The 26028-nt window shown below is 54.3% G+C and overlaps 12 protein-coding genes across 12 annotated transcripts; 7 read left to right on the top strand and 5 right to left on the bottom strand.

The window, feature by feature from the left end:
- Positions 1-273: 273 nt before the first annotated feature.
- CC84DRAFT_1189715 (GroES-like protein) lies at positions 274-1372 on the top strand (the record flags this gene model as incomplete). Its single annotated transcript, XM_018181072.1, has 2 exons — positions 274-416; positions 469-1372. 2 exons carry the CDS (start codon positions 274-276, stop codon positions 1370-1372), a joined length of 1047 nt encoding a protein of 348 aa, XP_018031711.1.
- A 752-nt stretch (positions 1373-2124) lies between these two features.
- CC84DRAFT_1100348 (uncharacterized protein) lies at positions 2125-3084 on the bottom strand (the record flags this gene model as incomplete). Its single annotated transcript, XM_018174862.1, has 1 exon — positions 2125-3084. The coding sequence occupies one exon, from the start codon at positions 3082-3084 to the stop codon at positions 2125-2127; it is 960 nt and encodes a 319-aa protein (XP_018031710.1).
- An 870-nt stretch (positions 3085-3954) lies between these two features.
- On the bottom strand, positions 3955-4402 carry CC84DRAFT_1189713 (uncharacterized protein; the record flags this gene model as incomplete). Its single annotated transcript, XM_018181071.1, has 2 exons — positions 3955-4081; positions 4137-4402. The coding sequence occupies 2 exons, from the start codon at positions 4400-4402 to the stop codon at positions 3955-3957; spliced, it is 393 nt and encodes a 130-aa protein (XP_018031709.1).
- A 2014-nt stretch (positions 4403-6416) lies between these two features.
- CC84DRAFT_187536 (uncharacterized protein) lies at positions 6417-6854 on the top strand. Its single transcript, XM_018185518.1, has one exon. It carries the CDS (start codon positions 6480-6482, stop codon positions 6723-6725), a length of 246 nt encoding a protein of 81 aa, XP_018031708.1. The 5' UTR covers positions 6417-6479; the 3' UTR covers positions 6726-6854.
- Positions 6855-8000: 1146 nt separating this feature from the next.
- On the top strand, positions 8001-8851 carry CC84DRAFT_1100597 (uncharacterized protein; the record flags this gene model as incomplete). The annotated part of the gene is made up of 2 exons (XM_018174874.1): positions 8001-8653; positions 8707-8851. 2 exons carry the CDS (start codon positions 8001-8003, stop codon positions 8849-8851), a joined length of 798 nt encoding a protein of 265 aa, XP_018031707.1.
- On the bottom strand, positions 8800-9703 carry CC84DRAFT_186605 (Isochorismatase hydrolase). Its single transcript, XM_018185517.1, has 2 exons — positions 9292-9703; positions 8800-9239 (listed from the first exon to the last, which is right to left on the bottom strand). The coding sequence occupies exons 1-2, from the start codon at positions 9571-9573 to the stop codon at positions 8943-8945; spliced, it is 579 nt and encodes a 192-aa protein (XP_018031706.1). The 5' UTR covers positions 9574-9703; the 3' UTR covers positions 8800-8942.
- A 1030-nt stretch (positions 9704-10733) lies between these two features.
- On the top strand, positions 10734-11903 carry CC84DRAFT_1126927 (uncharacterized protein; the record flags this gene model as incomplete). Its single annotated transcript, XM_018175757.1, has 1 exon — positions 10734-11903. A coding segment is annotated over exon 1 (1002 nt), but the record flags the coding sequence as incomplete, so codon positions are not given.
- A 240-nt stretch (positions 11904-12143) lies between these two features.
- On the bottom strand, positions 12144-14032 carry CC84DRAFT_1167575 (sphinganine hydroxylase-like protein Sur2). The gene is made up of 2 exons (XM_018179207.1): positions 13082-14032; positions 12144-13033 (listed from the first exon to the last, which is right to left on the bottom strand). Exons 1-2 carry the CDS (start codon positions 13731-13733, stop codon positions 12402-12404), a joined length of 1284 nt encoding a protein of 427 aa, XP_018031704.1. The 5' UTR covers positions 13734-14032; the 3' UTR covers positions 12144-12401.
- Positions 14033-14216: 184 nt separating this feature from the next.
- Positions 14217-15246, top strand: CC84DRAFT_1167574 (microtubule/calcium-binding protein). The gene is made up of 4 exons (XM_018179206.1): positions 14217-14287; positions 14406-14517; positions 14575-14712; positions 14762-15246. The coding sequence occupies exons 1-4, from the start codon at positions 14273-14275 to the stop codon at positions 15004-15006; spliced, it is 510 nt and encodes a 169-aa protein (XP_018031703.1). The 5' UTR covers positions 14217-14272; the 3' UTR covers positions 15007-15246.
- A 933-nt stretch (positions 15247-16179) lies between these two features.
- CC84DRAFT_1167573 (uncharacterized protein) lies at positions 16180-21404 on the top strand. Its single transcript, XM_018179205.1, has 3 exons — positions 16180-16764; positions 17026-18354; positions 18466-21404. Exons 1-3 carry the CDS (start codon positions 16314-16316, stop codon positions 21126-21128), a joined length of 4443 nt encoding a protein of 1480 aa, XP_018031702.1. The 5' UTR covers positions 16180-16313; the 3' UTR covers positions 21129-21404.
- A 191-nt stretch (positions 21405-21595) lies between these two features.
- On the top strand, positions 21596-22840 carry CC84DRAFT_186505 (uncharacterized protein). Its single transcript, XM_018185516.1, has one exon. The coding sequence runs from the start codon at positions 21798-21800 to the stop codon at positions 22764-22766; it is 969 nt and encodes a 322-aa protein (XP_018031701.1). The 5' UTR covers positions 21596-21797; the 3' UTR covers positions 22767-22840.
- Positions 22841-22845: 5 nt separating this feature from the next.
- On the bottom strand, positions 22846-24415 carry CC84DRAFT_1167571 (uncharacterized protein). The gene has a single exon (XM_018179204.1). It carries the CDS (start codon positions 24408-24410, stop codon positions 22914-22916), a length of 1497 nt encoding a protein of 498 aa, XP_018031700.1. The 5' UTR covers positions 24411-24415; the 3' UTR covers positions 22846-22913.
- Positions 24416-26028: the final 1613 nt, after the last annotated feature.

The following is a 26028-nucleotide window of genomic DNA, read 5'->3' as shown; positions in this document are numbered from 1 at the left end:
CGTGACCAACCACAGCATGCTTACAGTAGGCCGGCTTGCGTGCTTGCCATGGGTGGATCCGTTTCTTTCAGGCGGTACTTGTGCTGTGAGGAGATGGCGTAGTAGCGACACTGTCTCGTACAGGCAGCCAGACTCATGAATATAAACAGCGCCCAGCGTCTTTTCTCAGTGCTCAGTCACTTGCAAACTGCATCCCCAAGAGCAGCCTTCAGCAACATTTACTTACCAAGTACAACCTCAAAACCATCCTTCAAAAAGATACACACCGCAATCATGGCTAACCAAGCTTCTTGGATTCCCGCTGCCACCAAGCAAGTGTCTGTTGGCCCTGCCGAGACATACACTCCTGGCCCCAACGAGCTGCTCGTCAAGATCAACAGCGTTGCCTTCACTCCCATTGAGGCCAAGATTCAGAGGTGAGTCTCCCAGCCACCATACTCTCACGCTGTGCAACTAACAGTGCAATAGATTTGGAACTCACCCCATTCCCTACCCCAACATTCTCGGCACCTCCTACTCCGGCACCGTCGAAGCCCTCGGCGACGGCGTGACTGGCTTCCAAAAAGGCGACCACGTCGCCGCCATCCGCTCCGGCAAGACCCTCGCGGACCCCCGTTTCGGCGGCTACCAGAAGTTCGCCCTGGCACCCGTGAACTCAACCTCCAAAATCCCCTCCTCGGTCCCCTTCAACTCCTCCTCCGCCACCATCATCAACCTCGCCGCCATCACCTCCGCCCTCTCCATCCACCTCGGTCTCGAGCGTCCCCCGCTCACCGGCACCGCCACCCCCAAGAACAAGAAGGTCCTCATCTATGGCGGATCCTCCTCGTGCGGTGGTCTCGCCGTCAAGTACGCCGCCTCCGCTGGGTACGAAGTCATCACCACGTCGTCGGCCCGCAACAAGGACTTCGTCGCCTCCCTCGGCGCCGCCACCATCATCGACCACGAGCAGGACGCTTCCGCCGTGGTCGCAGACCTCACAAAGTACGGCCCCTACGACGCGGTGCTCGACACCATCGGCCTGCCCGCCCCCACCGCCATCCTCGTCGAGTACTTTGAGTCGCTCGGCGGAGGGTCCTACAACACCATGATCCCGCCGATCCCCGGAACTAGGGACATCCCCGACAATGTGAAGAGGATCTTCGCGCCGTACAGCTTTGCGTTTGACGAGGAGGCGCACAAGCCGCTTGCGAGGTGGTTGTATGAGGAGTACTTGCCCAAGGGACTGGAGAGCGGGCTGATTGTGCCGACGAGGCAGCATGTTGTGGACGGGGGCTTGGAGAAGGCGCAGGAGGTGCTGGATCTGATGAACAAGGGGGGCGTGAGCGGGAGGAAGCTGGTGCTGGACCCGTGGCAGACGACTGCCCCGTGAGCGAATGAGCTTCAGGGGTACACCGGGTTATAGAATTTAGAAAAGCAATGCATTTCCTTGTCCACTTCCAAAGTCATCTGCAGAGGCGTTGCGTGAAGGGACCGCAATAGTTGTCAAGCCAAACCTACACTGGGCAGGCTGTAACGACTCATGTGGACATGGATAAAGGCGCGGTGGGCAAGAACGAGTGCAGAACTTTTGCCATCAACACAGGGTGGCATTGGCTGACTCACATCTGTCGTAAAGTCACGTCCGGAACCACCAGCTTATATCCATCTTTACCAACACTGTGTCTGACTAGTGCTCAGCCAACATGCCTGATTCCAATCCTTTCCCTCTACAAGCATCACTCTAGGCTCTTCTTTCAGACTGTCATCGCGGAACCTGCCGCGCTCCGCCAGCCTCGAGTTTTTCTGGATCTTTGTAGTACCAATCACTTTTCAACTCCCATCTGAGACTGAAGCCCTCTACACTTGCCCTTCTCTTCCGTCCCAGGTCTGTCGACCTGAAATTGTCCGCATTGATTACACCTTGGCCTATATGGCATAGTGACAGAGCGAGAATCAAGCAGCCATGTCAAACCACGCCTCACAATCAGCAAGAGGTTATGCAGTATGATTTCGATCAGAAGGTCCGTATCTATCTCGTTTCTTCATAAATCGTGAAGTGGGGTATCTCAGTATCCGTCTGCGCAAAATCGCCCAAGCCCACGGACGCCCACCTATGCAATACATCCTCCTCCTCGTCATCTCCTAAAGATCGATCAGATCCGGCTCCCCCGACCCCACACCCCTCAGCAACACAATCATGTTCCCCGTCTGACACGGCTCCCCAATCTTCTCGCTAAACTTCAGCAACCGGCCTCCCTCCACATGGAAAACTCGTAACTTCTCCTCCTCGCCTCCGCCACGGTTGTTGACGTTTTGCACCTGGAGTGCCTTGGCCGCCATATCCAGCACCCGGCCCACAGTCCACTCCTTGTTGTAGTAAAACTTCCCAGTCGGGAACTTCGCCTTGGTGGTATCCGCGCTCGCCTCGACGTACAGGTACACGCGCTTGTCCGCCGGCACGCTCGCGTCGCCCTTGGCACTCCGTTTCAATTCGTTGGCTGCGGCGAGGGCTTCGCGCGCGCCGGAGGACTTGGAGCCCAGGCCGAGGAAGCCTGACTTCTTGGTCGTCTGCTTTGCAGCGTCTTTGGCGCGCTTTTCCTCGGCCCAGACTTTGAGTTTTGCGAGTGCCGAGAGCCCCCGGTCGCGGTGTTGTTGGAGGGCGCCGAGGCGCGCGCCGGCGGCCTTGACATTCTTACAGTCGTGGTCTTCGGGAAAGCGGTGCGGGAGGCAGTACGAGCGGTTGCAGGTGGCGCACTGGTTGGCGGGCATGCGGGAGGTATTGATCAGCGTCTTGCATGCCGCTTCGTAGCACTGCTGGTCGTGCGAGTACAGCGAGGGCTTCCCAGATAGCGAGCTCAGCGGGACACTGCCGTCGCGGCCATTTCTCCGCCGTGCCCATTCGCCCTCCTTGGGGCATTTGTGTGCAAGCTCGGAGCGGTGGTCGAGGCAGAATGTGCCGCGGCAGGATTCGCAGCGGAAGGGGAGGAAGTCGAGGACGTGGCAGTAGGGCATTTGGCAGTGCGCCCCGATGTCTTCTACGTCACGCTTCATCTCGGTGTAGCTCGCGTTGGGCGCGGTTGCCGTGGGTGGTGTGGACGCCATGGCGGCAATGGGGGTGGTGATATAGAGGGACGTCGGCGGTAGTGAATGTCGCTGAGAAATACTCAGTAGCAACGCAAGAAAGCACCAGAAGGCGGCGAGGCTCAGGCAGCGAAGCTGACGCCGCCGCTGTGAAAGTCCGTCGGAAGCTTCCAGACGCGTTCCGAGACCAAGCTCCAAGACGGCTAAGCGGCTATGACTAAGCACCATGTGATTGTTCACTCCTCAGGGCCCCACGCCTGACAGCCAGCTGTAGCTCGAGTCATGCCTCCAGGTATACATCTTTGTAGTTGGCATTGACGCACGAAACTGTGTTGCTATTCAGGTACAAGGTCTGGCAGGTATACACCACTTTGCCCTGCATCTACACTCGATTGCCCATCCAATCCTGCTGCCCTCATTCCATCTCGTCTTCTCCCGGCAGGCATGCTCGGATTCCGTTGCCTCAAAGAATCTTGCGAGGGTGCCCTTCTGGATCTGCTGGTAGTGTCCTTTGACGTTCCTCTAATGATTCTCCTGTGGCTGCACTGCCTGGATATCATGGCACTCATCCTCGTGCGTGGCATTTTCCGTGGGGCCTAGCTCCTACGACCTCCATGATGGTAGTCCAAGGCCTCAAAAGTCCAAGCGCGGCTGTCACTCAAATGGCCAGCCCAGCAAAGGCGCACCAAATTCGCATGTCGCAGCTCATTCGGACTGGGTGAGGAAAAGGCGTGTTGGCGTGTCCGCATCTCTTCCAGCGAGGAGAGTGATCGGCGAACAATAGGTTTCCGCGCCTTGCGTGCCATTCGAAAGATCATTTTACTGGCAGGTCGGTCGACGTCGGGTTGTCGTCGATGTCGCGTTTCGTTTACTTCCTTTCCTTGTAATGGTTCAAGCCGGGTCATCGTTTATACAACGCAGTCCATGTACGCGATTCCCCCACCCGGCGGTCGCCAAATTATTTGTCCCACCCGCAACGGTAATCATGGATGCCTCTGAACCGGTACAATCGAAGTTACTGTTAAACCCATCAGCATATAGGTTCCCGTGCGTCGCATCCGGCTACAACTTACTCGTAAAGTATGCAGTACCATTCGTCGTTCCGCTGGTACACATCCCAGATGTTGTGTCCACCGACCAACACCGACTGCACCTTTCCATCTATCAAGTTGTTGTCCAAGCTGAGGCACGTATTGTTGCGAACATCAACCGCGACCTCGGAGAAGTAACTTGTCTGCCCGAACAGGAACACGCGGATGTGGTCTGTGGCGACGTACTGGGCTTGCACACCGTCCAATAGCCCTGCGAGAAGTCCAAGAGTTGCGATCCCAGCCTTCATTGTCTTGTCGAGTTGCGATCAATCAGGTCAGAACATTACGTGGGTGGGTACGAGCAGGGAACCAGCAACACGGCCGTCAATGCAGAAGACAAACACAGGTAGACTGGGTGACGAGCGCCGAGAGGGAGAAGAGCGAGGAGCCTGAGGTTGCAGAAGAAACGCAAAGCCCGGGGCCGTGTATGATGTCGTGCGGTGCGCGCTGATTCGCTACGCCGCGGCATAGCCCCAGTGAAAGCCCCGTTGTACGCGTGGATCGGGGCGCGCTAAGACAAGGCTGGCATGGTGGGGACCAAGGCTCAGGCGATCAGGGTAGTAGAAGGGAGGGTGACTGGCTCGGTGTTCGTCGTTTGGAAACATCGGGTAGACCGTCATAGGAGGATGCGTGAGCGAGGCTGGAGGGTGGAGTGACACGGCGTGTGTTTGCGCTATGTTGGTCGACACCGCGATGGTCACTAGCATTGTGACCCGCTCGTGTTTGCGAAGTGAGTTGCACGTTCCTGTGTTTGTACAACAATGTACGATGCTGGTGTTCAAGAATAGTAAGTGTGCATGGGCTCACGTGGGCAAGCTAGGTAACTGTGAGTCAGCATTGGTGTACGCTGTCGCAACCCGATCACTCGTCAAAAATCCCTAGTCCTGGAACCCATGAAATGTGCGGATGCGGCTTGACGTTATAATCAGAAGTGCAGGGGCCGAATTCTCGTCTAGACGCCACAGGCGGATCACGATTCGCCAATCCCGCAAAGGATGATGTTCATGATGCACGTTCACATGTACCAAAAAATTAGCACTTATCGACGCCTGCAAAATCGATCTCTTTCTGTCGCAACTGTATGGGTGGACATGTCATTCCGTCCATCATCAGTAGCGAAAAATGTGCTGTCAGAGTCGTCCAAGATAAGAGTAATAGCGGTGCTGTGCCTCAGACGATGCTTCATGCGAAGCGACCCAGTGTCTGATTTGCACTGCGTGAAAACAGTTAGGACACTGAAAAGAGTTCGCCAAAAGCTTCTTTGGCGTGAGCACTGTTCACGTTCGATCGATTGAGCGTATACCTTCGAGTAACTACAATGGGTGGTTATGGTTCCAACCTCACGGAGATGGTGCAGGAGTATTCGTACGCGAGCGGTTATTCTTGGATGTGAATATCACTGCAGCTTTGAAGATGTAGATGAGCTGCAAATTCATTGTTGGAATTTGAAACTTATGAAGTATGTAATTAGGAGTAGTGGAGAGGGAAACTAAGCGTGGTGAAGTTGGATCTGCTACTCAGGCGTAACACTTCCGTGTACGGTGACATACCAGGCTATCAAAACGTTGCGTGGGTTGCTCGGGAGAATCATGCTCTAGCCAACGAAGCTCCTTAGACAACTATTTGTGTTCAACTAGGAATATTGACGAAGAATTTCCTCGATCTTACCGAACCGTGGTACGAGTCCTAGCATAGGTGAGGTTAGATTGCTCTAGCGGTGCGAAATTGCCGCTTGGCTCCATGTTTTCTATGATCTAATGCTGCTAGAAAAGGTGTGAATGTCCCATGGAATCGAGGCTTGCAGTGGGCACAAACCCAGAAGTAGGAAGGATCGGATGGCTAGTTGTGGATATCCCGATAATGTTGAGATTGGGCCAAGGAAGAGTCTTGCAAGGTAGGTCCGACTTGGATCATCGGCCAATGATCTTGAAATGCCTGATCAGGAGTATTTGGTTCAAGTTCTCAAGGCCGCAGGTGTTCGGCAGCGGGTCGTGTGGGGTCGAGTCTTCGATAAGATCGAGGTCAATAGATCCCAAATCGTAGGGTTCACGTGCAGGGACTGGTAAAGAAGGAAACCCCGGCTGCAGAGGTGCATCGCGAATCCATTCAGGGTATTCAGGCTGTAATCCCACGGAGTTGTTCTTTCAAGGACGTGCAAAGCTTTCAGGAGGGGACGGCACTGACGGGAGTGTTGGTAGCCCCAGGGTTTCGATCGTGAGCTGGCCGCCGGCGCAATTGTATCCCTCTGGGTACAAATGGGTTGGGTAATGGCCACCTGCATCGGAATGCAGACGACAAAGCAAATGATTTCTGGAATTGGTATCGATGATACCTGGCGTGTCCACTTGCATTTCGTCCGCACCGATATTGTCGATGTTTGCATCAGGTATGGTCGTGATAGTAGCGTTGCAATATGCCCCTGATAAGGTGACCATCGTAGAAGAGCCTGAGCTCTGGATCCTCTGCAAGGATACTCTCCATGATAATGGCATCATGAGACTGATCCATGTCGTGGTCGTTATCTCGGAAAGAATCTACAACGGTTCAAGGTCATTCACCAGACAAGGCTGAAGTCAATGATTACAAGAAAGAGAACGAAAAGAAAGCAGCCTGCGGCGGATTTTTGATTCGGATGCACACAGGATTGGAGGCGCGCATACTGAGTAGGACAGGAGTTAGAACCAAGGAACAGTGAAGGGTATCGTGGCTCTTATAGAGCAGCAGGCTGGCCACTCTAGCAAGCACAGTCTTCTACTATTGGTCACGCCAATGCAGGTATACATAAGTGAGAGTGTGTTCCGAAGGCTCAAAACTGTTTTGATCCGCCACAACGTCGCCTTGGTCCCAAAAGAGGTCTCGGAGTCGAGTGCTCAGCGCTATGATCATCACATTGAAGTTCCGATGGCCCATTTCGGAAGCCGGAAATATAAAGGCCTGAGGCCGAGGGGACAGATGTAGGCTATCAGAAAATACAAATACTAAGTGCGCAACTACGTTCAGAGAAGCAAAACAACCAACGAAAACGTACCTATGATATTCGCAATCGCACGCACGGCAATTTGGTCAACCAAAGGCACGAGTCTTCTTATAATTCAAGGCGCATCTCGGAACGGGCCCCTATCTCGTAGTCTCAGCCATCTCTGAACCGAGATTTGAGCGGGACATGGCTCAAAGTACTACTGCAAGTGCTGCCAAGATCCCTCGCACCATCGGATGAGAAACCTAAGTAATTCTTGAATAATAGAGTCACTCGACATGGTACGGTCAGAGCGAAGTGTTGACTTATAAAATTCGGTGTCGTCAGGACGACGGAACGTGTCTTCAAAGCCTTCAGGCATACCTTTGGGCGGCACAACTATAGACCAATACCGTTATTTCTATCCTCTTCCAGCCCAGCTGCTCTGCTATCGTGATCCAGCCACATGTGAACGACCTATTTGTTCCCAGGACTCCGCCGTTGCCGAGTTCTTGCAGTAGAACAAAGCTTCGGTGCAAAATGTGGGGTCGCATCCTCTAATGTCTGGGGGGTTGCTGGGGAGTCACTTCCTTCCTAGTAGGATTAAGCACTTGCAGTTGGGTTGTTTGATTGAACACTGTTGCTCAGATTATACCCATAAACTGTCTTCCAATCACAAGCGTGGAAGTACAGGCACCGGTACGCTTTCGATTCTGCCGGTAGAGCAGACCCCGCCAAACAAAGTAATAGTGAAGTCATGCCAGAACATTTCGGCATTTGTGACACATGGTCAACAGAACCTTTTTATAACCTGTCAATGATCGCAACTGACTGTCCTGACAAGACACGTACTTGATCGTCTGGGTCGTAGTGACATACATACACCCACAATGCCGTCACTTTCGATAGTCAGAAGTTTGATGGCCATTGTGGCCCTGCTAGAAACTGCATCGGCGGCCTGTACCCGTGAGGGTCTTCTCGCCTCCGCGCAATCCTACATCGATGCGCAAAAGGCCGGCAACACCACTGCGCTCAAGCTCTCACCAACCTTCAAGTATCAACAGAACAACAAAGAGCGCGCCCTCTCAGCTGGTCTCCTCGCCACACCCTTCAAGCTCGACCTGGTCCGTTCCACTGCCGACACGGTCGCATGCGCCTCCTACACAATGTGGATTAGCTCCGCGGGCAGCAAACCGTACGTTGTCGGGACCCAAATTCGCCATGACGGCAACGATACTTCCACCATCACCCTCATCGACACTATTGCAGCTACCACTGGTGATCTCTTCTTCAACGCGCCCAAGACGCTGGGATATATCCAGAAAGAAGATTGGAGTCCGATCAACAACACCGCGTCAATGCCGTCGCGAGAGCTTCTGAAGAAAGTTGGCAATGGCTATCTGGATATGTGGACGGATCCGAAGGCTGCGGATAGTATTCCGTGGGGCACGGACTGTGAGAGGGTCGAGGGGAGTCAGTATACGAATCCTTGTGGGAAGAACTTGCCGCATGGCGGAAGCTCGAAGCCGAATGGCATGAGGCGGTGAGTATTCCCTACGAAGTCCGCGTGTCTGTACTGGCTGACTTGGTATGTAGATATGTCATTGATGAGGTGCAGGGTAGCGTTGATGTTCTGTGCCAATTTGACAGCTTAGGCACGATGCCGGATTCGCACGAAATCAGAGTCATCGACGGAAAGGTGAAGTATGTGCACACAATCACTGCGCTGAAGATCGGTTGAGACAGTAAAAGCATGTAGCGGACTCTTCGCGATTCTGGATCGATGTAACGTTGAGATCGAGTCCTGCCTCTTTAGCTAGCGTTTTACTTGATTATTTGATATCGGAGCTCTTGACCACCGTTCCAAAGACATCACCCAACTCCGCAAGAGCAACCCTGGTAACCTCATCGCCCTTCACACCCGGAATATCGCGGTCGCCGATGCCATCTTCGACAAGGATGACGTCGTATCCGCTCTGATAGGCCTCACGCGCAGTAGTAGACACACAGACGTGCGCCATGTATCCGGTCAGAACAACCTTCTTGACACCCCATCCCTGTAGAGTCTCATTCAAGTCTGTCTCCTTGAAAGCCCCTGGGAACTGCTTCCAAATTGTCGTCTCGCCATCCTGGTTTTCATTAGCCTACTCGTCCCCAGTCTACTTTCAACGAACCGCGTACTTTAGCTTTCAGAGCTTTGAACTCCTCCGCCAACTCCGTTCCAGGCGTAAAGATGGGTGCACCCTCGGGCGTTTTGTGCAGTACGTGAATGATTTTCCCGCCTGCTTTACGGTACTTCTCAAGCAAATCCGCGATGGCCTTCCCGCTAGATTCGGCGTTTGTTACTGTCAATGCACCGCTTGCGTATTCGTTTTGAGCGTCAATAATTATGAGCGCAGAGTCGGACGTGGAGGCTGTGCTGGGCGGCACGCCAAGGAGGTCGCGGAAGGACTTGGTGGCCATTGTGAGCTATTGTTGAATATTTCGTGCGAGAACGTCGTTATGGGATAGTTGAGAATATTTATTGTTCGAATTCAAGGACCTATTTAAACAAATGGGAAGGGTGGAGGGTTAAGACCTGGAGAAAGGGAAGTGGCGGGCGGAATTACCCCGCTCGGCGACGGGTCGGCATGATGTGTATGACGTGCTTTTTGAAAATGTAGCTGGAAGCGCGTAGCAGTTGCTATGGCGCGAGACTCTCGCTTCAAGTACATACCAATCCGACTAGGAGATGATGCCCACAAGAGGACATGAGTTGCTGACTGTGGATGCTACTTTGTTCCGATAGACCAAACCCATTTCGGGCCAGTGCAGCCGATAGTGTCCAGATTGTAATGCAAGTAAAGGGAAGTGACTTGAGTTGCGTCGAGTGGGACTCGGATGAGAGTTTCCTGAGAACTTCAAATGGAACGCAGGTTGTCTTAGGCCTGACAGGCATATGTAACCATGTGGCTGTTCAGATATCCTTCGTCGACCCGGTACCACAGGTACAACATAATGTGGAGACGTTGTGCTGGCATTTCGTTTCGGGTACAAGGAATTGGAGAATAAGTCATCATGGAGTTTGTTGAAGCACTCGCGAGGACCTAGTAGGATCCTGACTTTGGTCGATACCTTCCTCGGGTAAGAGTGGACCATGGGTACCGGTGGGTACTCAAGAAAGTACAGGTCTGCCGCTAATCTAAAGCTGGCATTAGCCTCGGTTATGTAACAGCATCTACCTCCACTCCGCTCATAGGACAACCACAGCCCACGTAGCAAACAGTCTTCCCCCTATCTCGCATTTACGACAACGCATCAACAACAGCACTGCCGAGTGATCCATCAGGCGACAGTACAACGATTGACCGCCGTTCAGCCTCGCAGCTAGAGGCTCACGTTGCCGCCAGTAGCGCCGATCTTTGTTTCGTTACAACAACATGCAAATAACGTCCGCAAGAGTTCCAAAGCATCACCTTTTTTGCGGTCTAGACACATCTGCACCGCTACTCGGCTAGACACTCGAGTGGTGGGACTGGATATCCCACCTATGCAATGATTCCCTCTGCTTCGGACGATTCTAGAGCCAGCTCGGCGCGTAGGCTGCTTATTTTCTCAACGTTGAAAGTCCACAGACTGTGAATGTGCTGTACTTAATCGGCCGCGCTAACGTCACAGACGCAAACACCCACTGACGATGTAGCCTCATGCCCACGGAAGCTGGCCCCTCGCCTTCATAAGCCCCCAGTGTCGACTTGAGCAAATAGCGCACCTCGATATACTCCCTAACTAGAGAGGCACCTCCACTCCCATGTCGCCGCCGATGTCTGCCTCTCCCACCACCATGGATAACTTCATCCGCACCAAACTCCAGCCCAGCGGCAGCTGTATCATCTGCACCGACCCCTTCAGCGCCTCCCACCAGCCGGTCGCCCTGCCCTGCCACCACATCTTCGGCCACGCTTGCATCAAGAACTGGCTACACAACGGCCGCGGTGCCACAAACAACTGCCCCATCTGTCGCGCCGAGATCTACCCCTCGGACGGCGGGGCCTTTACCTCCGCCTCCATCTGGACCGCGCTCTGTGCCGCCTCCCCAGACCGCATCCACGACTTCTTGTCCGCCCTCTGGCCACGCGTGGCCGCCCTCTTCGCGGACGACCCCACCGGCACCTTCACCACGCGGGACCTCCTCTCTCAAGCTGTTCTCCCCGCGCTCCGGAGCATGCACAACTCCGATGCCACAGGCCCCTTCACAGACGCGCACTCCCTCATCGCCTCAACCTGGAACTCGCTCGGCCGGCCCAACTCCGCCTCCGGCCTCGCCATCCCCCTCGTCCGCCTCGCCCGCCTCATGGCGCAGACGTCGTCTATCCTGCCCAAATGGATCACCACCGTCCCACGCACGTCGCTGCTCTTCTGGCGCGCGAACGCCTGCCTCGGCACCTCCTCGTGCGAAATCTCCTGGGCGCCGCTTGCCGAGGCAGCGGGCCTGGCTAACGCGCGCTACTTCCCCTTCTTGCACTTGTACACCGTCTTGCTTTCCCAGCACATTGTGCACGCGCGGCCGACACACACTGGACCCTCGCACAGCTCCATTATCGAGCGGTGCTGTACGAAGATTGGCGGGGAGTGGGCGGGCAAGCCGGGCGATGGGTTCAAAGAGAGTGTTGTCGGTGTGTACGAGGAGTTGCGCCGGCACCAGCTCGAGGAGAAGCGGATTAGTCTGCGGGGACATGAGGAGGAGAAGGGTGTGGTGACGGGGTTGTGGGCGATGGCGGGGTGGCGGAGGGAGGATGCGCGGAAGCCGGCGGTGGAGCTGAGGAAGAAGGTGAGCGGGGGTTGGAGTGATTAGGGGGCTGCGGTTGCCTTGGACGTGATGGCGTTAAGGGCACGAGGAGAAACCGTGTTTCATGGACCTCATTGGCCTACGACGGATTTGGGGTTCATGAGCATTCCGGGTGTCTACGACGGGCTTACATATGGCGTTACCACGATAATGCTTGTACGATAATGTGTACAACAGGATTTCAATACATCATCATCACCAGAGCAGAAGAACAACATGTGATCATACAAACGAGCGCCATAAATTCAGTCCAGGTCACCGCCCAGATGCCCAAATCCCACTCTAGAATACATAGCGAACGAGGAGCGGATCAAGTCTACCCTCTTACTCCCCGGAATCTTAATCTCCATACCACTCAATCGAGCATCCGCTCTCAAGCACAAGTAATACATCGAGGAAATCAGCTCACCTCAACTCAAAGAAACAAAGGATATACATAAGAAGAATTAGACATTAATCGCGTTTAGTGCGAGCTCTCGACACCCAAAACATTCGCCCTCTTCCCGTGCAGACTCTCATTGACCTTGTTCCGTAGGCCCTTGAAGTTGTCGGCTGGCGACTGTGATATACTGGAGGCCTTCCGCCGCGTGCTGCGAGGCGCAGAGATCTGCTGCGGTCGCACGTTCTCGTCCAACTCAATCGCCGAAGCGACAGCGGATCCGTTCGGCATCGCTTTAGCCTTGTTCTCTTCCTCCTGCGCGACCTTCTGGTCGGCTATGCGGCGCGCGCGCTCGTACTTCTCCTCCACGTTGCCTGTGTACATGGTGCCACCGATTCTGTCCCAGAAGACGAAGAAGGGCTGCGAGAAGTTGGTCTTGATGCCCCAGCTTTGGTGGTGGATGTCGTGGTAAGCGGCGTTGTTGGGGAAGATCCAGTGGAGCGGGTCGTAGGGGAACTCGTAGCCGCTGTGGTCCAGGACGGTCTTGATAGTCGAGCCAGAAAAGAAGAACCAAGACTGTCGGACGGTCATGCCAGTCACAAGGTAGGCAAGGCCGGCGCCGAGCGTGTCAAGTAGGAATCCCTCGAAGGGGTGGTTGTAGAGGGCACCGTAGGCGTACGGTACGTAGAGTCGGTGGTGGCGGGAGTGGAAGGTAACTGCACGAGTGAGAGGGGGCAATAAAGTCAGATGAGACTAAAACATACCATACAGCCATTTGTTCATGTGCATGGCGCGGTGCAGCATGTACTCCCATGTGTCGATGATGATGATGCCAGCCGTGAACTGCAGCGCGGGAATGGCATACCAGTAGAGAGCACTTGCAACGGCCAGCTCCCACCCTGCAAAAGCGGGCGCAACCGATTCGTGGAAGTAGTGCCCGCCTCGAAGAACACCGGCGAGGGCTGGCTGTGACGCAGCCACCTTGGCCGCCAATGCAGCTGAGTTGACGCCGACGCCCGACAGAACCACAGGAACAGCCCGTTGCGCGAGACGCAGCTTCTGCGCATACCAGGCGATATCGTAGTCGGCTTTTCCAATGTGTGCCACCTCATCATACCACGACAGGGCCAAGGCAGCGAATGTTTGAATAATTTGTTGAATTATGACGTCCCGGAAGACTTCGTATCGTGTGACATGGTTGCGCTTCAGCACCTCGGCGGGAGTGTGTAGCCGATATTTGCTGAATAGGTCGTAGACGTCGATTAGATGGTAGACTAGAGACACAGCCCAGTATGCGACGACAGGGAGCGCGGCTGCAAGGGCTTCATCGGATATCCAGGAGAGGAGCGGTGGTTGCGGTCGGAGGGTGTATTCAGGGAGCGGCGGGAGCTCGTATGACGTGTTCGCGGCCGCCATTTTGTGTCGCGAACGTGCAACAACGGGGTGCGAGGAGAATTGCAGCTCTTCCGGCGGTGTAGGAAGAGGTGCGAGCAGCGGACGTCAGATCCAGGAGCTGAGAAAGAAGGCACGCAGCGGGCGCCTGTGTCCGGAAGCCGCGGGTCAGGAGAAATTACAAAGGAAAGTTCAATGCGGACACGTTGAGGGCGGTCTCGCGGTTTCTAAGGGCGGTTGCAAAGGAGAGACTCGAGTGGGCAGAGCGCGGCGAGGATGGTGTGAGAGTGGTGCAGCCTTCCTCCCATGTGCATGTCCGTCACCATTTCACGCCGGGCCGTCCAACATCGAATTCGCCTCCCGCCTCCTTGGGCCCGTGCATCTCAGCCTTGTTGGTTTAGCGTTCGAGATCCCAGTGCCGCTGAATCCGGCATAGCGCGCGCCTGCCAAATTTGACCCCGCCAAAATTCCTACCCTCTTCTGCCCGCCCCACGCCCATCCTTCTCTCCAGTCCTCTCTCCCTCTCCTCGACACTCTTTACTCGTCAAGACACACCCGGCAAAATGATTATCTTCAAGGTGCGTTCCCAAGAGCATCCTTGGCTGCGCGCTCCGATACCCCGCCTACCCCTCGGCGCTGCCCGCAGTCCCCTAATCCGGACAACTCTCAAGCGCTGTATGACTGACAGTTGCGCAGGACTCCCTCACTGGCGACGAGATCATCTCCGACTCGTACAACCTCAAGGAGGTCGACGGCATCGCCTACGAGGCCGACTGCTCCAAGATCACCGTCGGTGTCGACAACATCGGTGTGTACCTTGCGCCCGCGGAGCCGTTCGATGCACACATGAGCTGACAAGCCGCAGACATCGGTGCCAACGCCTCTGCTGAGGGCGGTGACGAGGATGCCGATGATCAGGCCCAGACCGTCATCGACGTTGTCCACTCTTTCCGTCTTAACGAGACCTCTTTCGACAAGAAGCAGTACCTTACTCACCTCAAGGGTGCGTCCACCATGCGTCCACCATACAGCGCTCCATTGACAATATGTAGGCTACATGAAGGCTGTCAAGGCCAAGCTCCAGGAGAAGGGTGCCAGCGCCGACGAGGTTGCCGCTTTCGAAAAGGGTGCCCAGGGCTTCGCCAAGAAGATTGTCGCCAACTTCAAGGACTACGAGTTCCTCATCGGCGAGTCCATGGACCCCGATGGCATGGTCATCCTCCTCAACTACCGTGAGGATGGTGTCACTCCCTACGTGACTGTCTGGAAGCACGGTCTGGATGAGATGAAGGTCTAAGTTCGCTTAGAGTGAAAGAGTTGGTTGACGAAGCATGACCTCGGAATTGGATTTTACGACTACCTATTGCATCACGGGATATCCACCATCGTGCCAAAAGCGCTCATGAATCTACATGAATATAGCCTTCCCAATGAGTGCTGTCTAGTGATTGCCGGTGAATGAGAAAACGTCCGAGACCATCACAAACTGCAGCCCAATTCGCAATAGCTTTATCGTAGTAAAAGTTCTTCATTTTCGCCCTATTTGCTCACCATATTCACAACTGGACGCAGAGAACTCGAATATCCTCTTCACGAGTGAGCTGCTGCCCGGACATATCCAGAATATTTCCCATCAATTTTCCCAAAGAGGCAAGTACGACTGGTTTTTGTCCTCATACACAGATTGGCCATGGATAGACCTATAGCAGGTGACTGCATCATTGCTGATTAATCATTCGCACACTGCGCAGTACTGGAAGACATTTGGCCAAGCGCCGCAGCAGACGACCTTGCCCCAATTTCTGTATTCATCGGCGCCTACATGGGACACGGAGGTGGAGTCGGCCCGATTGTTAACTCTACTGTGTTATACTACATAGGCAGACGACGAAGAGTCGGAGGGTGTCTTCAGGAAGCGCCGGGCCCCCGCGCGATCGCCGTGGGCTACCGTCGTGATTGCGTGACGGGCCGTATCATCTGTATTGGTGTGGTAACACGGCCAAATTTCCTCGTCAATGGAAGAGATTTGCGGGACGTATCCTATGGAACTCAGTCCAGCGGCTGCTTCGGACGGATATGTCGGCATGCCTCAGGTATCAGTCTGCCTCGATTACTACTAAAACGACCAATAGCCTCCACAATTTGTGGCGGTGTAATGTTAGTTGCCATACATCATTGGTGAGGCGCAGGTACACAAGATACGAGCTTCTCGTATAGGAAGCGAGGTGTGAACAGGATGTCGTATTGAGATACTCGAGTTCCGGCGTGAGAGAGCGCTCTTGCAGAGTATCGAGAGTCCCAATGTTCGCTCGGCGCCCTCTGCTTCTTTCCGGAGTTTCTTCGACGGTCAGTTCGTGCAAGGAGGATGAGCAAAGGGTATCAACGCCAGACCTCGTGACTGCGCGTCCTCGCGTACGGCACCGGTAACGCACGGCCACCTTTCGTACCTGCAGCAACCCCGGGAGCCTCAGGCATTATGTCTCAGCTCACAGCCCCTCCCTCTTTGTTTTATATACCTGCTTTCTCTCGATTCGCGTATACGTTGGTCGCATCTTTTTATCCATTTCTTCCGGCTTCTAGTCGCCGTTTTACGAGCGGGCCGCAATGGCCAGTAACCGCCCGCCGCCGTCGCAAGGCAACCGCGGAAAGAGCGCGGGCCTAGCCCCTCCCGCTCCCAGCACTCCAAGTAAATCTGGCAAAGAGCTATATGCTCTCATCGACTCGTTCAACGAACAATGGAAGTTGGGACTCGTACGTGACCCAGACTGGACTCCGACAAAAAGCACCAAGGATGTGCCGGAAACGGTGTACAATCATTTGAAACGGCTTTACTGGCAAGGCGACTTCCACGACGTTGTCGGACGCTTCGTGCTGCAGGCGCCTTCACTTTCGGGCACCGCGCAGGTGGTGAGAACAAAGCGGTTGGGGTTGCTGTGTGACATTGTTCGAGATGTTGATGTGGCTAAAGGACGGAGTCCTGGCTCAAGGGCTGGTACGCCAGTTGGTGGGAGCAACTTGATCCCAGGCCTGCGGGCGTTAAGAATGGACCAGTCTTGTAAGTTCGTTCCCATTCCCTGGACTCGTGGACTCGTGGACTCTCCGAATCCGACGATGATTGGATGCTTCAGACTGCTCTGCTCGTCATCTTCCATCGCGCTTCATTTGCATGCCTCTAGAGAGACATATATCTCTTTGCGACAACGAAGGTGCAGACTGAAGATGTCTGATTTTGCAATTTTAGAGCTTCTGGCCTTTTCTTCTGACATAAATTGATGCCTTTCCCTCCTCAACGTACCTCTGCTTACAGCCATCGCAGCTACGTCCAAGTCCCGCCCATCTGCAGCCTCAAGTCGGCATTACACCTCGTACACCAGCAATGGCGAGTCGCACGGTGCTTTTTTTGATCCTGGGTCTCCTACGGACGAAGATGAGCCACCGCCGTCGCCAATCGCCTCTTCGAAGTCCGCACAGCGACGCATTCAGGCAAGTCCCCGATATCAGATGGGAGCTTCGGCGAGGAAACGTCCGTCGGATAGCTCTGGATCTGATTATGGCAATTCTCCAAAGCTTACAAGAACGTCCAAGGGGAAACAGCCGGCCAACAACGCATCAGACTCCACTCCCCCAGTCTTCAAGAAGCCTTGGCTTCCTGAATCATTCACTGGGGTGCCCAATCACGGGTCGTCATCCCGGTCGGCTCAACCTGAGGTCGTCGATTCTTTCGCTTCCACCGTAGAAAACTCTTTCCATACGACCTCTTCTTCACAACAGACGCTAGTAGACACTCCTGGAACGTCGTTCGCCTCTGATGCGTATGATGCCGATGTTAGATATCCGAAGTTGACGCGTACCAGCTCCACATCGCTGGGCTCACTCAAGGACCAGGATCTGTTCGACATTGAAGACCCCTCTGAAGCTCAAATACAGCGAGAACAAAGAGTGAGAATGGAGGAGCTCAATTACTCCCACTCCTCGCAAGACCCACCGCCTCACAGCTCCTCAGCGTATGGATCGGTAGACGAAGAAGTCATGTGGGAGAAATCATTCGAAGTCGATACTGAAGAGTATGACTCACCAGCCGTAGCACGACAAAGTTTATCAAGATTACCCTCCGCCTCATCTTCCGGTAAAAGACCCCTTGGCTCCAAAAGGCTGCCAAAACCTTCTGCCGAAAGCTCTCCTTTCAACCGGCCTTCTCCACATGACGACCACAGCGAGCGCAGCTTGAAGCCGAGCGTTTTTGATAGAAGCAAGCAACTTGGGCACAAAGTATCAGGCAACTCCCCTGCAAGGGCATCCTTCAACAAGTCTCCTTCGAAGCTTCCTCATTACATACGAAACATTCCTGACCAGAACTTCTTTAACGAGCCATTGACAGGAGATCTGAAAGAATTCCCATACTTTGTGCTTTTCATCTGTTCGAAGCTAGCAAGCGAGCACAGCATACCGTTGCCTACGTTGCTTCAGGGTGTTAACGCACGCAGGGCTTTTGCCGATCCATCTAAGTTTCTTGAGCAGGTCTGCGAAAAGCTCAGCCTTCCGCGTGATGCATTGAGAGATCAGCAAAAGTACTGGTCAGCTTGGAAGCGGGACTTTGAAGGGTACACATTCAAAGCCAGGATAGACTACAATGACTTGAAATTTAGTAAGTTGTACTGAAACTCGTCTTGCGCTCCTGGGTTTTCCCGAATGTCTTTAAGCTATGTCGAGTAGTAGGCTCTGCTGGCACATTTGCACACGCTGATACTTAAGGCAGAAGTCTCATCTAACCCTGTTTTCAAGATGATTTTACTCCCGATTCAAGCAGACCGATCTTGCCGGCTTCAGCGCAAATTTGGGTCGGATCGATTTCTTTACGTGAACGTGCCGTCGTTCGACCTTACGTCTTCACGGCACACCAAAGACGACTTGAAGAATATTGAACATCAATTCAAACTTTGGTGCGGTCGCAATCACTCGTTCCTAGGCCGCACATGGAGGGCCTTCCACGTTGAACCTATCAAGAAAAAGAAGGGTCGTGTCACGGATGACTTATCCGCCCAACGAATAGTCCTGTTCGCCATAGAAGGTATTGGCATTGAAAAGCCCACGATTGCCGGAAACATGATTGACTGGTTCTTCCCTTTCGAGGAGAATAAAGATCAAATTTATCCCAAGGCATTTGCGCGCTTGGATCTTGGCCTATCGCGGACAATACCCTCGCTTACTTTCAAACCACACCAAGTTATCTATGTTGAAGATATACTTGCAGACAGCACACCCGAAAATTTGGACTTCAACGACAACAGAATCGGCCCATGGCCAAACGACCACAATGTCCAGAAGCGCAGAGACGGCGATCATATCATCCAGAAGTCCAGAGATTATCCCAAAAACGCCGTGATGAATGACGGTTGCTCACTGATATCAGTGGGAGCAGCGCTGTTGATCTGGCAAGAGGTTAGAAAGATAACAAACTCTGATGAACCCATGCCAAGTGCCTTCCAAGCACGTGTTGGAGGGGCAAAAGGCGTCTGGATGATCAGCGCGGAACCATCGTCCGCTACTGATGACGACCGAAAGATCTGGATCAAAGTCTCCAAAAGCCAGTTGAAGTTCGAACCTCGTGGAGAGGACCGATCCGATGAACTAGAGTCTGATCCTCTCCACTTGACGTTTGAATACGTCAATCATAGCCGTCGCCCTGTTCCATCGGAGCTACACATCTCTTTTGTTCCAATCTTGGTCGATCGAGGCGTCCCGAGTAGTGTCATTGCAGATTTGATGGAGAAACAGCTCGATAGCAAAAGGGACGAGTTAATCCAGCTCTTGCTTGATACGGAGCGGATGTACCATTGGGTCCACCAAGAAGGCCCTTCGAATACGGGGTTCGAGAGTCCCCCATGGCAAGGTGCCATGTACCAATCTCTTCCAGAAAAGATTAAGCATCTGCTTGAAAGTGGATTCACGCCTGCTCAGGAGCCCTATCTCGCTGATTGCCTCTACCGTTTCATCCAGAATCGTCAGCTTTGGATGGAATCGAAGCTTCGCGTACCGCTGTCCAAGTCGACCTTTGTGCTCGGTGTAGCCGATCCTTTCGGCATATTGGAGCCGGGTGAAGTGCACATGGAATTTTCAACGCCTTTTACAGACGAGCTGACTGGTGGCCGGTTGAGATCGTTGGAGAATATAGAAATTCTTGTCTCACGCCAACCCGCTTGTCGCCGTTCCGACATTCAAAAGGCACGCACCGTTAGGCATCCTGAACTGTCGCACCTGATTGACGTCGTTGTTTTCTCCACGAAAGGGCAATATCCTCTTGCCGGGAAACTTCAGGGTGGCGACTACGATGGCGATATTTTCTGGCTCTGCTGGGACCAGGCCATCGTGCAGCCCTTTAAGAATGCTCCAGCGCCAGTCGGTCCACCAGATCCCGTTCAATATGGGATCCAGCAGGATATACGGAAATTGCACCAAGTCATGGACTCCACAGACTTGTCGACGGTGAACAATTTTCTGGCAGAAGCCTTTGAATTCCGAATGGCCCCATCCATGCTCGGTGTGGTCACGAGCCATCTGGAAAAGATGGCTTACCATGAGAACCAGGTCTTCTCCAATCGCTTGGACGCATTATGTGACATGCATGACCTTCTCGTTGATGCACCTAAGCAGGGATACAAGTTTACAAAGAAAGACTTCCATCACCAGACAATCAACGTCTTACGTTGCGATGCGCCTAGAAAGCCAGCATACAAGGAGGCAATGGAGGATTGCGAAAAGAAGGACGACACCGACAAGACGCGAAACAAGGACTACAAACCTAAGAATGAGAACATTCTGGACTACCTGTACTTTGAGGTCATACGCAAGCACGATGTCGCGACCCTGAAGCAAGTCAAAGACCTCTTTCCCAAAGAGTTTGGTGAGGACCCGGATGCCGTCCTACAGTACCCTTACCTCCAGCTTTGCAAGCACGTAAGCCCTGAGGTGCAGAAGGAGTTGAAAGACCTTTTGGAGAAGTTGGAACTTGTCGATAGGAAATGGCGGGAACTGTTCCATGACCCGAAGAAGGAGGAGAAGCTAGACTGGTACAGTCGCGCCGTCGAGACGTGTTTCACGAAGTACCGCGCTATCTTGCCAACCCAGGTCGATCATCCGGACATCAAGCCCTGGGTTCACCCATTCTCACGGCCGCAATACAGCGTCTGGGAGGAGATACGCGCGTCGGCGTTGTACACTAAGTTCACGAAACGGCGGCCCAAGCTTGTGTGGGCTGTGGCGGGCAAGGAGCTCGCTGAGCTCAAGGCAGCGTCATGTGCGGGCTCGACGAGGGTTGTGCCAAATATCAAGGCAATTATGAAGCCCAGGGCTCCAAAAGCGCCGAAACTGGAGGATAGTGAGAGTGAGGACGAATTCGAGGACGCTGTCGAGGAATTATAGAGGGAGTGCGAGGTCTATATGACAGGTCGATCCGCCTTATCTGGTGCTGTTCGCTAGCCTATGTTTTACCAATGTTGTGAAGCGTAGCCGGACGAGTGACCAGCGTATGTCTTCGTTCCTGGGCATCTTATGGCGAGCATGCGGTATGTTTGATACTCCTCTGTCTGAGACTTTTTCGGGTTCGAGTTTGGTTTAGCGGAGATGTGTCCTGACGTTACGACTTGTTGTCTGTTCCCCTGGCTAAATGATAGATTAAGCAATGCTACTCTTTACGCGCGGCTTGCGACCTTCATAAATGTGCAGATAGCCGCAGAAGACATCAGTAACTGCATGCTACCTCGGGCTGCAACAACTCAGCATATTGCTCAACCGACGAGAGTAAAGTACTTCCGGAAGACGCGTTTTCAATTAAGCTTCGCGCAGTGTTGTCTAGTGGCGGCCCCTTCCGCCCCTACTTGGCTCGGAGCAATGCGTAGACGATGTGGAGCGGGGTAGCAAACCATCCCACCCACCTCCCACCTCCATGGCGACGTTACATGGAGACCACATCTCGATGCCACGCCCTCCATCAAAACGCTTACTGATAAAGGCAGCGCATCTGATGTCGCATCCCACCAGAGCTGTCGCCCATCCTCACTACCCAGACTGAACACCTAGCAACCTTCCACAATGGCAACCTCCACCGAGACCGTAACCGCAACCGCACCTCCCACGACCACCACCGAGCCCGATGCGAACGACACAGTAACGCACGCATCGAATCCCTACGCCGCCGCCCGCGCCGCCCTCGACCGCGACGGCTTCGTCGTCCTCCCCGCCTCCCTCTTCCCCACCTTCGACCTCCCCACCCTGCGCTCCGCCGCCAGCGACCTAACCGCCTCCGCCCGCGCCGGCACATGGCCCTACATCCGCACCCTGCCGAAGCAGTTCCCACCGTGGCCCTCGACCCCCGGCGAGCACGGCATCTGGGGCGTCCAGCACCTCATGCACCCGGCGAACCCATCGCACGCCGTCTTCGCGCGGTCCTACTTCGATGGCGAGCTGCTGAAATATGTGGCGGCCTTGATTGGGTGTGAACAGGGGCAGCTGACGATGGAACTGTATAACATGCTTGTGCGGCCCGAGGAAAAGTTTGAACTACGGTGGCATAGGGATGACATTCCCGCGTCTGCGAGCGACGAGGACGAGGTCGAGAGGCTGGGGAAGCCGGGGTTCCATGCGCAGTGGAATCTCGCGCTGTACGACGACGCGAGTCTGGTCGTCGTGCCTGGGAGCCACAAGCGCGCGCGAACGGCTGCCGAGCGCGCAGCCGCCCCGTACGAACCGCATATTCCCGGGCAGCTTGTCGTGCAGCTAAAAGCGGGCGAGGTCGTGTTCTACAACAACAACATTCTACACCGCGGAGTGTACGATCCGAGTAAGGAGCGGATGACGCTGCACGGGAGCATTGGGACGACGCTGGGTAGTGCGGAGCGGGCGAGGAATGTGCTGCAGCATGGGGTTGGGGACTGGGCGAAGGAGTATGATTTCGAGGACTTTGAGTCGGAGATGAGGGAGAGGGCGCTCAAAATGAGGGCGGCGTTGGTCGAGATGGGGAAGAAGAGCGGCGAGGTGGGCTTCTATTCTAAAGACGAGTAGGAGGCTTGGGGGACAGGTGAGTGTATACAGGAACGTTTGATTGTTGTCTAGGGGGTATATAGCGGAAGTATGAACTATGCGTATCTCATTGCGGAAGGCAGAACGGTCGTCCCGGGCGTTATCCTGCAGGTGTAACGTTCCCCTGCTTCAAGACGACGACTTCGTTAGCACGAAACCGACCCTCGAATCTTTCTCCTTCAGCATATCCAGGAACACGTCGTCATCCACGGCCAAGGCGATCGCATCGGCATCTACGGAGTTGCCCCTTGTACTTTCCTTCTCCACTAGATCCACTTCCTCCGTCTTCTCTTCGCGTAGGTGCTTCGGGTCGATGTGGCGGTACTCCATTAACAGCGTCAACTTCGGCTGCTTCGCCTTGCGCCGTCTCTTGATCCGCTCTTCCTGGCCATCAATATCCACCTGGCTAGCTGACCCGAAACCCCTCAGCGGTTCGTCATCGCTATCTTCCTCTTCCTCTTCGACCTTAACCGGGGGCTCAATCTGAGTCTCCAACGAGCCTCTACAGTCGCAGTCGCATCCCAAGAGGTCATGCGTCTGGCACGTCTCCCTCTCATCCAGGCGAAACAGATCCTTCAGCTCCTCCCTCGAGAACGACGATGCACTCGCTTTGTTGTCCACCACCGCGTTTGCGAGACCCATCTTCATGATCTGTCGCTGGTAAATCTTCTCGTCAAGCCCGCCCTGGATCATGAACCTATATATTTTGCACGGCAGCTTCTGCCCGTCTCGGTGGATACGTGCCATGGCCTGCAGATCTGTCGCAGGGTTCCAGTCAATGTCGAACAACACGATGCGCGAGGCACCGACGAGATTGAGTCCCACGCCGCCGGACTTAGCGGATAGGAGGAACGCGAAGTGGTTCTTCTGGGACGACCTGTTGAACTTCTCGACGAGACCTTGGCGGTTTTTCGCGGGCGTACTGCCATCGAGGCGGCAATACGTGTATGAGAGAGAGACGAGGAGGCGCTCGATCATGTCGAGGGTTTGCGTGTAGTTTGAGACGATGACAATCTTTTCCTCTGTCGTAGTGTAGATGCGATGGACTAGGCTATCCAAGACACGCAGCTTCGCGCTTGAAGCGTTGGAATTCAGGACGTTCGGTGGGATCAGAGGCAGTAGAGACTGCAGCATCTCCGAAGGTGTGTCATCAGCATCCTTCTTAGACTTCAGCAAGGCTGGGCTGTTGCAAATCTTCTTCAATACGTTGATGAGCTGCAGAGCCATGTCGGTGTTGCCCAAAGCGACCGCAAAGATGGGCGAGGTCAGAATGGCTCGATATGCAGCTGCTTGAGCGGCAGTAGGTCTAACAAACACGATGTGCTCAGTCTTCGGAGGCAGATACTTCGTCAAAACTTCTGCGGTCCTGCGGATCATGAAGCGGCTGGTCAAAGACACGAGTTCTTTCCACCGAGCTTCGCCCTTCTCAAGCTCCGACTCGCTTGCATCTGGTTGTCGACTGCGAACAATTGGGGTCTCGAAGGTCCTCTTGAACGCGGAGCGTTGGCCGAGAAGACCAGGGTTGACAAAATCGATAGCCGTAAAGAACTCACCCAGGTCATTCTGTAGTGGAGTACCTGACAGGATGACACGTCTCTCAGTGTTCAGAGACTGTATAGCTTGCATGGCTTTGTTGCTGGCAGTCTTGAGCCGGTGGCCTTCGTCTGCAATGACAATGTCAATGCTACCCTTCTTCATCTCCTCCTGCACAGTCCGGAGCATCTCGTAGCCGATAATCATAACGTTGTAAGCCTTCCCCTTTGTGAAGTTCGTGATCCGCTTGTTCTTAGGATCAGCGACAAACACACCGACGCGCTCGTTGCCCAGCCACTTGCGGAACTCGCGACGCCAGTTGTCGACTAAACCAGCAGGACACACGATCAAAGCCTTGGTGACGACGGGTGGGCTTTCGTAGATTGGATTCTGCTTCATAAGCGTCCAGAGCAAGGCTATGGTTTGCAGCGTCTTGCCCAATCCCATCTCGTCGGCCATGATGGCGCCTTCTCCCTCACATCGCATGCCCATGACACACTCGTATAAGAATTGAACGCCTTCACGCTGGTGGTCTCGAAGGTGCTTGCTGAGCACAGGGTCAACGATCACATCCACAATCTGCTTGCCTTTGGGACAGGAAGCTGGACGCTTCATGATGAGAGCGTTTGCTTGGTTGGGGTCATGTCGTGGCTGAGGGGCCGTGGAAATCGTCTTCGGGACGACCGTACTTGAAAGCAGGGGCGTTTTGAAGATCCTTCCTGCCGTGGCAGGCTTCCGGTCCATGACGAGGCTGCCATCGTTCCCTGCACCATCACTAGGAATTCGAGTGGGCTTATTACGGCCAGTCGGCCCCTTCGGAGCTACCACCGGCTTGTAGCTGGGCTCTGCACGTTTCGGCAGCTCCGCAGATGCTTTTGCTGCCGTGCCTAGAAACATACGACCTGACATGTAGTCCTCCTTCTTGATGACGCTGTCGATTTCGAGCTCTTTTCCACCCAGCGAGAGCCCAGATCCGGCCAGCAGCGGGCGGTTGCATGCTCCTCTTGCCAGTTCTTTCCCGGTATCGCTGTCGGTCAAAGTACCGTAGCCTGCCTTCACAGCAAGCACCCCGTCACCGTCCCAATTCTTGTGCTTCTTATTCGTGAATTTCCGCCACAGGACCGTGTAGTAGCGTTCGTTTGGGTCGTCCGACTGCGATTGGGGTGCTGGAGCGGGATTCGGAACCGTGACAAGGGGTTTGCGGTCGCCCGACGCGTGTCTTCGGGGCAAATCGTCTTCTGAGATTCGCCGCCTTTTGAGGGGCGGTTGGTCGCTGGACAGGGTGTCCCGAACAAACGACGGAGGTCGGAAAGGTTTGCCTATCATGGTAGGCAATTTAAGAGCTAAGTTGGGCTCAGCATATCGTAAGACTATCGTAAGGTCGGGTGCCGTCCGCAGAGTTGAGATCGAAGGCGAGACCGCGCGACTCGCGCCAAGAGACGCGGTGTCACGTGGCTAGCCTGAACTTTGACAGGGGCTACCGACGTCATGACTTCGCGTTTCCAATTTCCACGCATCTGCTTCTTCACATTCACTGCACTTTCTACGCTGTCAGGCATCAACTGCGGCATCTCTCCATCTCGAATTGTGTGAACAACGTTGGTATCGATCGGATTGAGCATTTCATCACATTGAAATACATTATGGCACGAGCATCTACAACACGCGCAAAGGCGAGTTCCAAAATATTGAATAGAAGCAAACCATCGAC

This window comes from Paraphaeosphaeria sporulosa, assembly GCF_001642045.1.
Source record: "Paraphaeosphaeria sporulosa strain AP3s5-JAC2a unplaced genomic scaffold CC84scaffold_10, whole genome shotgun sequence".
Taxonomy (NCBI): domain Eukaryota; kingdom Fungi; phylum Ascomycota; class Dothideomycetes; order Pleosporales; family Didymosphaeriaceae; genus Paraphaeosphaeria; species Paraphaeosphaeria sporulosa.
The sequence above is the reverse complement of the archived record's forward strand: the minus strand, read 5'-3'. Positions and strand labels throughout refer to the sequence as shown.

Coding starts and splice junctions, on each gene's coding strand:
- CC84DRAFT_187536 (XM_018185518.1), top strand. CDS start 6,480: ATGATACCTGGCGTGTCCACTTGCATTTCGTCCGCACCGATATTGTCG.
- CC84DRAFT_186605 (XM_018185517.1), bottom strand. CDS start 9,573: ATGGCCACCAAGTCCTTCCGCGACCTCCTTGGCGTGCCGCCCAGCACA. Junction 9,240..9,291: donor TCAAAGCTCTGAAAGCTAAA/GTACGCGGTTCG, acceptor AATGAAAACCAG/GATGGCGAGACGACAATTTG.
- CC84DRAFT_1167575 (XM_018179207.1), bottom strand. CDS start 13,733: ATGGCGGCCGCGAACACGTCATACGAGCTCCCGCCGCTCCCTGAATAC. Junction 13,034..13,081: donor CATGAACAAATGGCTGTATG/GTATGTTTTAGT, acceptor TCACTCGTGCAG/TTACCTTCCACTCCCGCCAC.
- CC84DRAFT_1167574 (XM_018179206.1), top strand. Junction 14,518..14,574: donor CGTCGGTGTCGACAACATCG/GTGTGTACCTTG, acceptor GACAAGCCGCAG/ACATCGGTGCCAACGCCTCT. Junction 14,713..14,761: donor GTACCTTACTCACCTCAAGG/GTGCGTCCACCA, acceptor GACAATATGTAG/GCTACATGAAGGCTGTCAAG.
- CC84DRAFT_1167573 (XM_018179205.1), top strand. CDS start 16,314: ATGGCCAGTAACCGCCCGCCGCCGTCGCAAGGCAACCGCGGAAAGAGC. Junction 16,765..17,025: donor GTTAAGAATGGACCAGTCTT/GTAAGTTCGTTC, acceptor CAGCCATCGCAG/CTACGTCCAAGTCCCGCCCA. Junction 18,355..18,465: donor CTACAATGACTTGAAATTTA/GTAAGTTGTACT, acceptor TACTTAAGGCAG/AAGTCTCATCTAACCCTGTT.
- CC84DRAFT_186505 (XM_018185516.1), top strand. CDS start 21,798: ATGGCAACCTCCACCGAGACCGTAACCGCAACCGCACCTCCCACGACC.
- CC84DRAFT_1167571 (XM_018179204.1), bottom strand. CDS start 24,410: ATGCAAGCTATACAGTCTCTGAACACTGAGAGACGTGTCATCCTGTCA.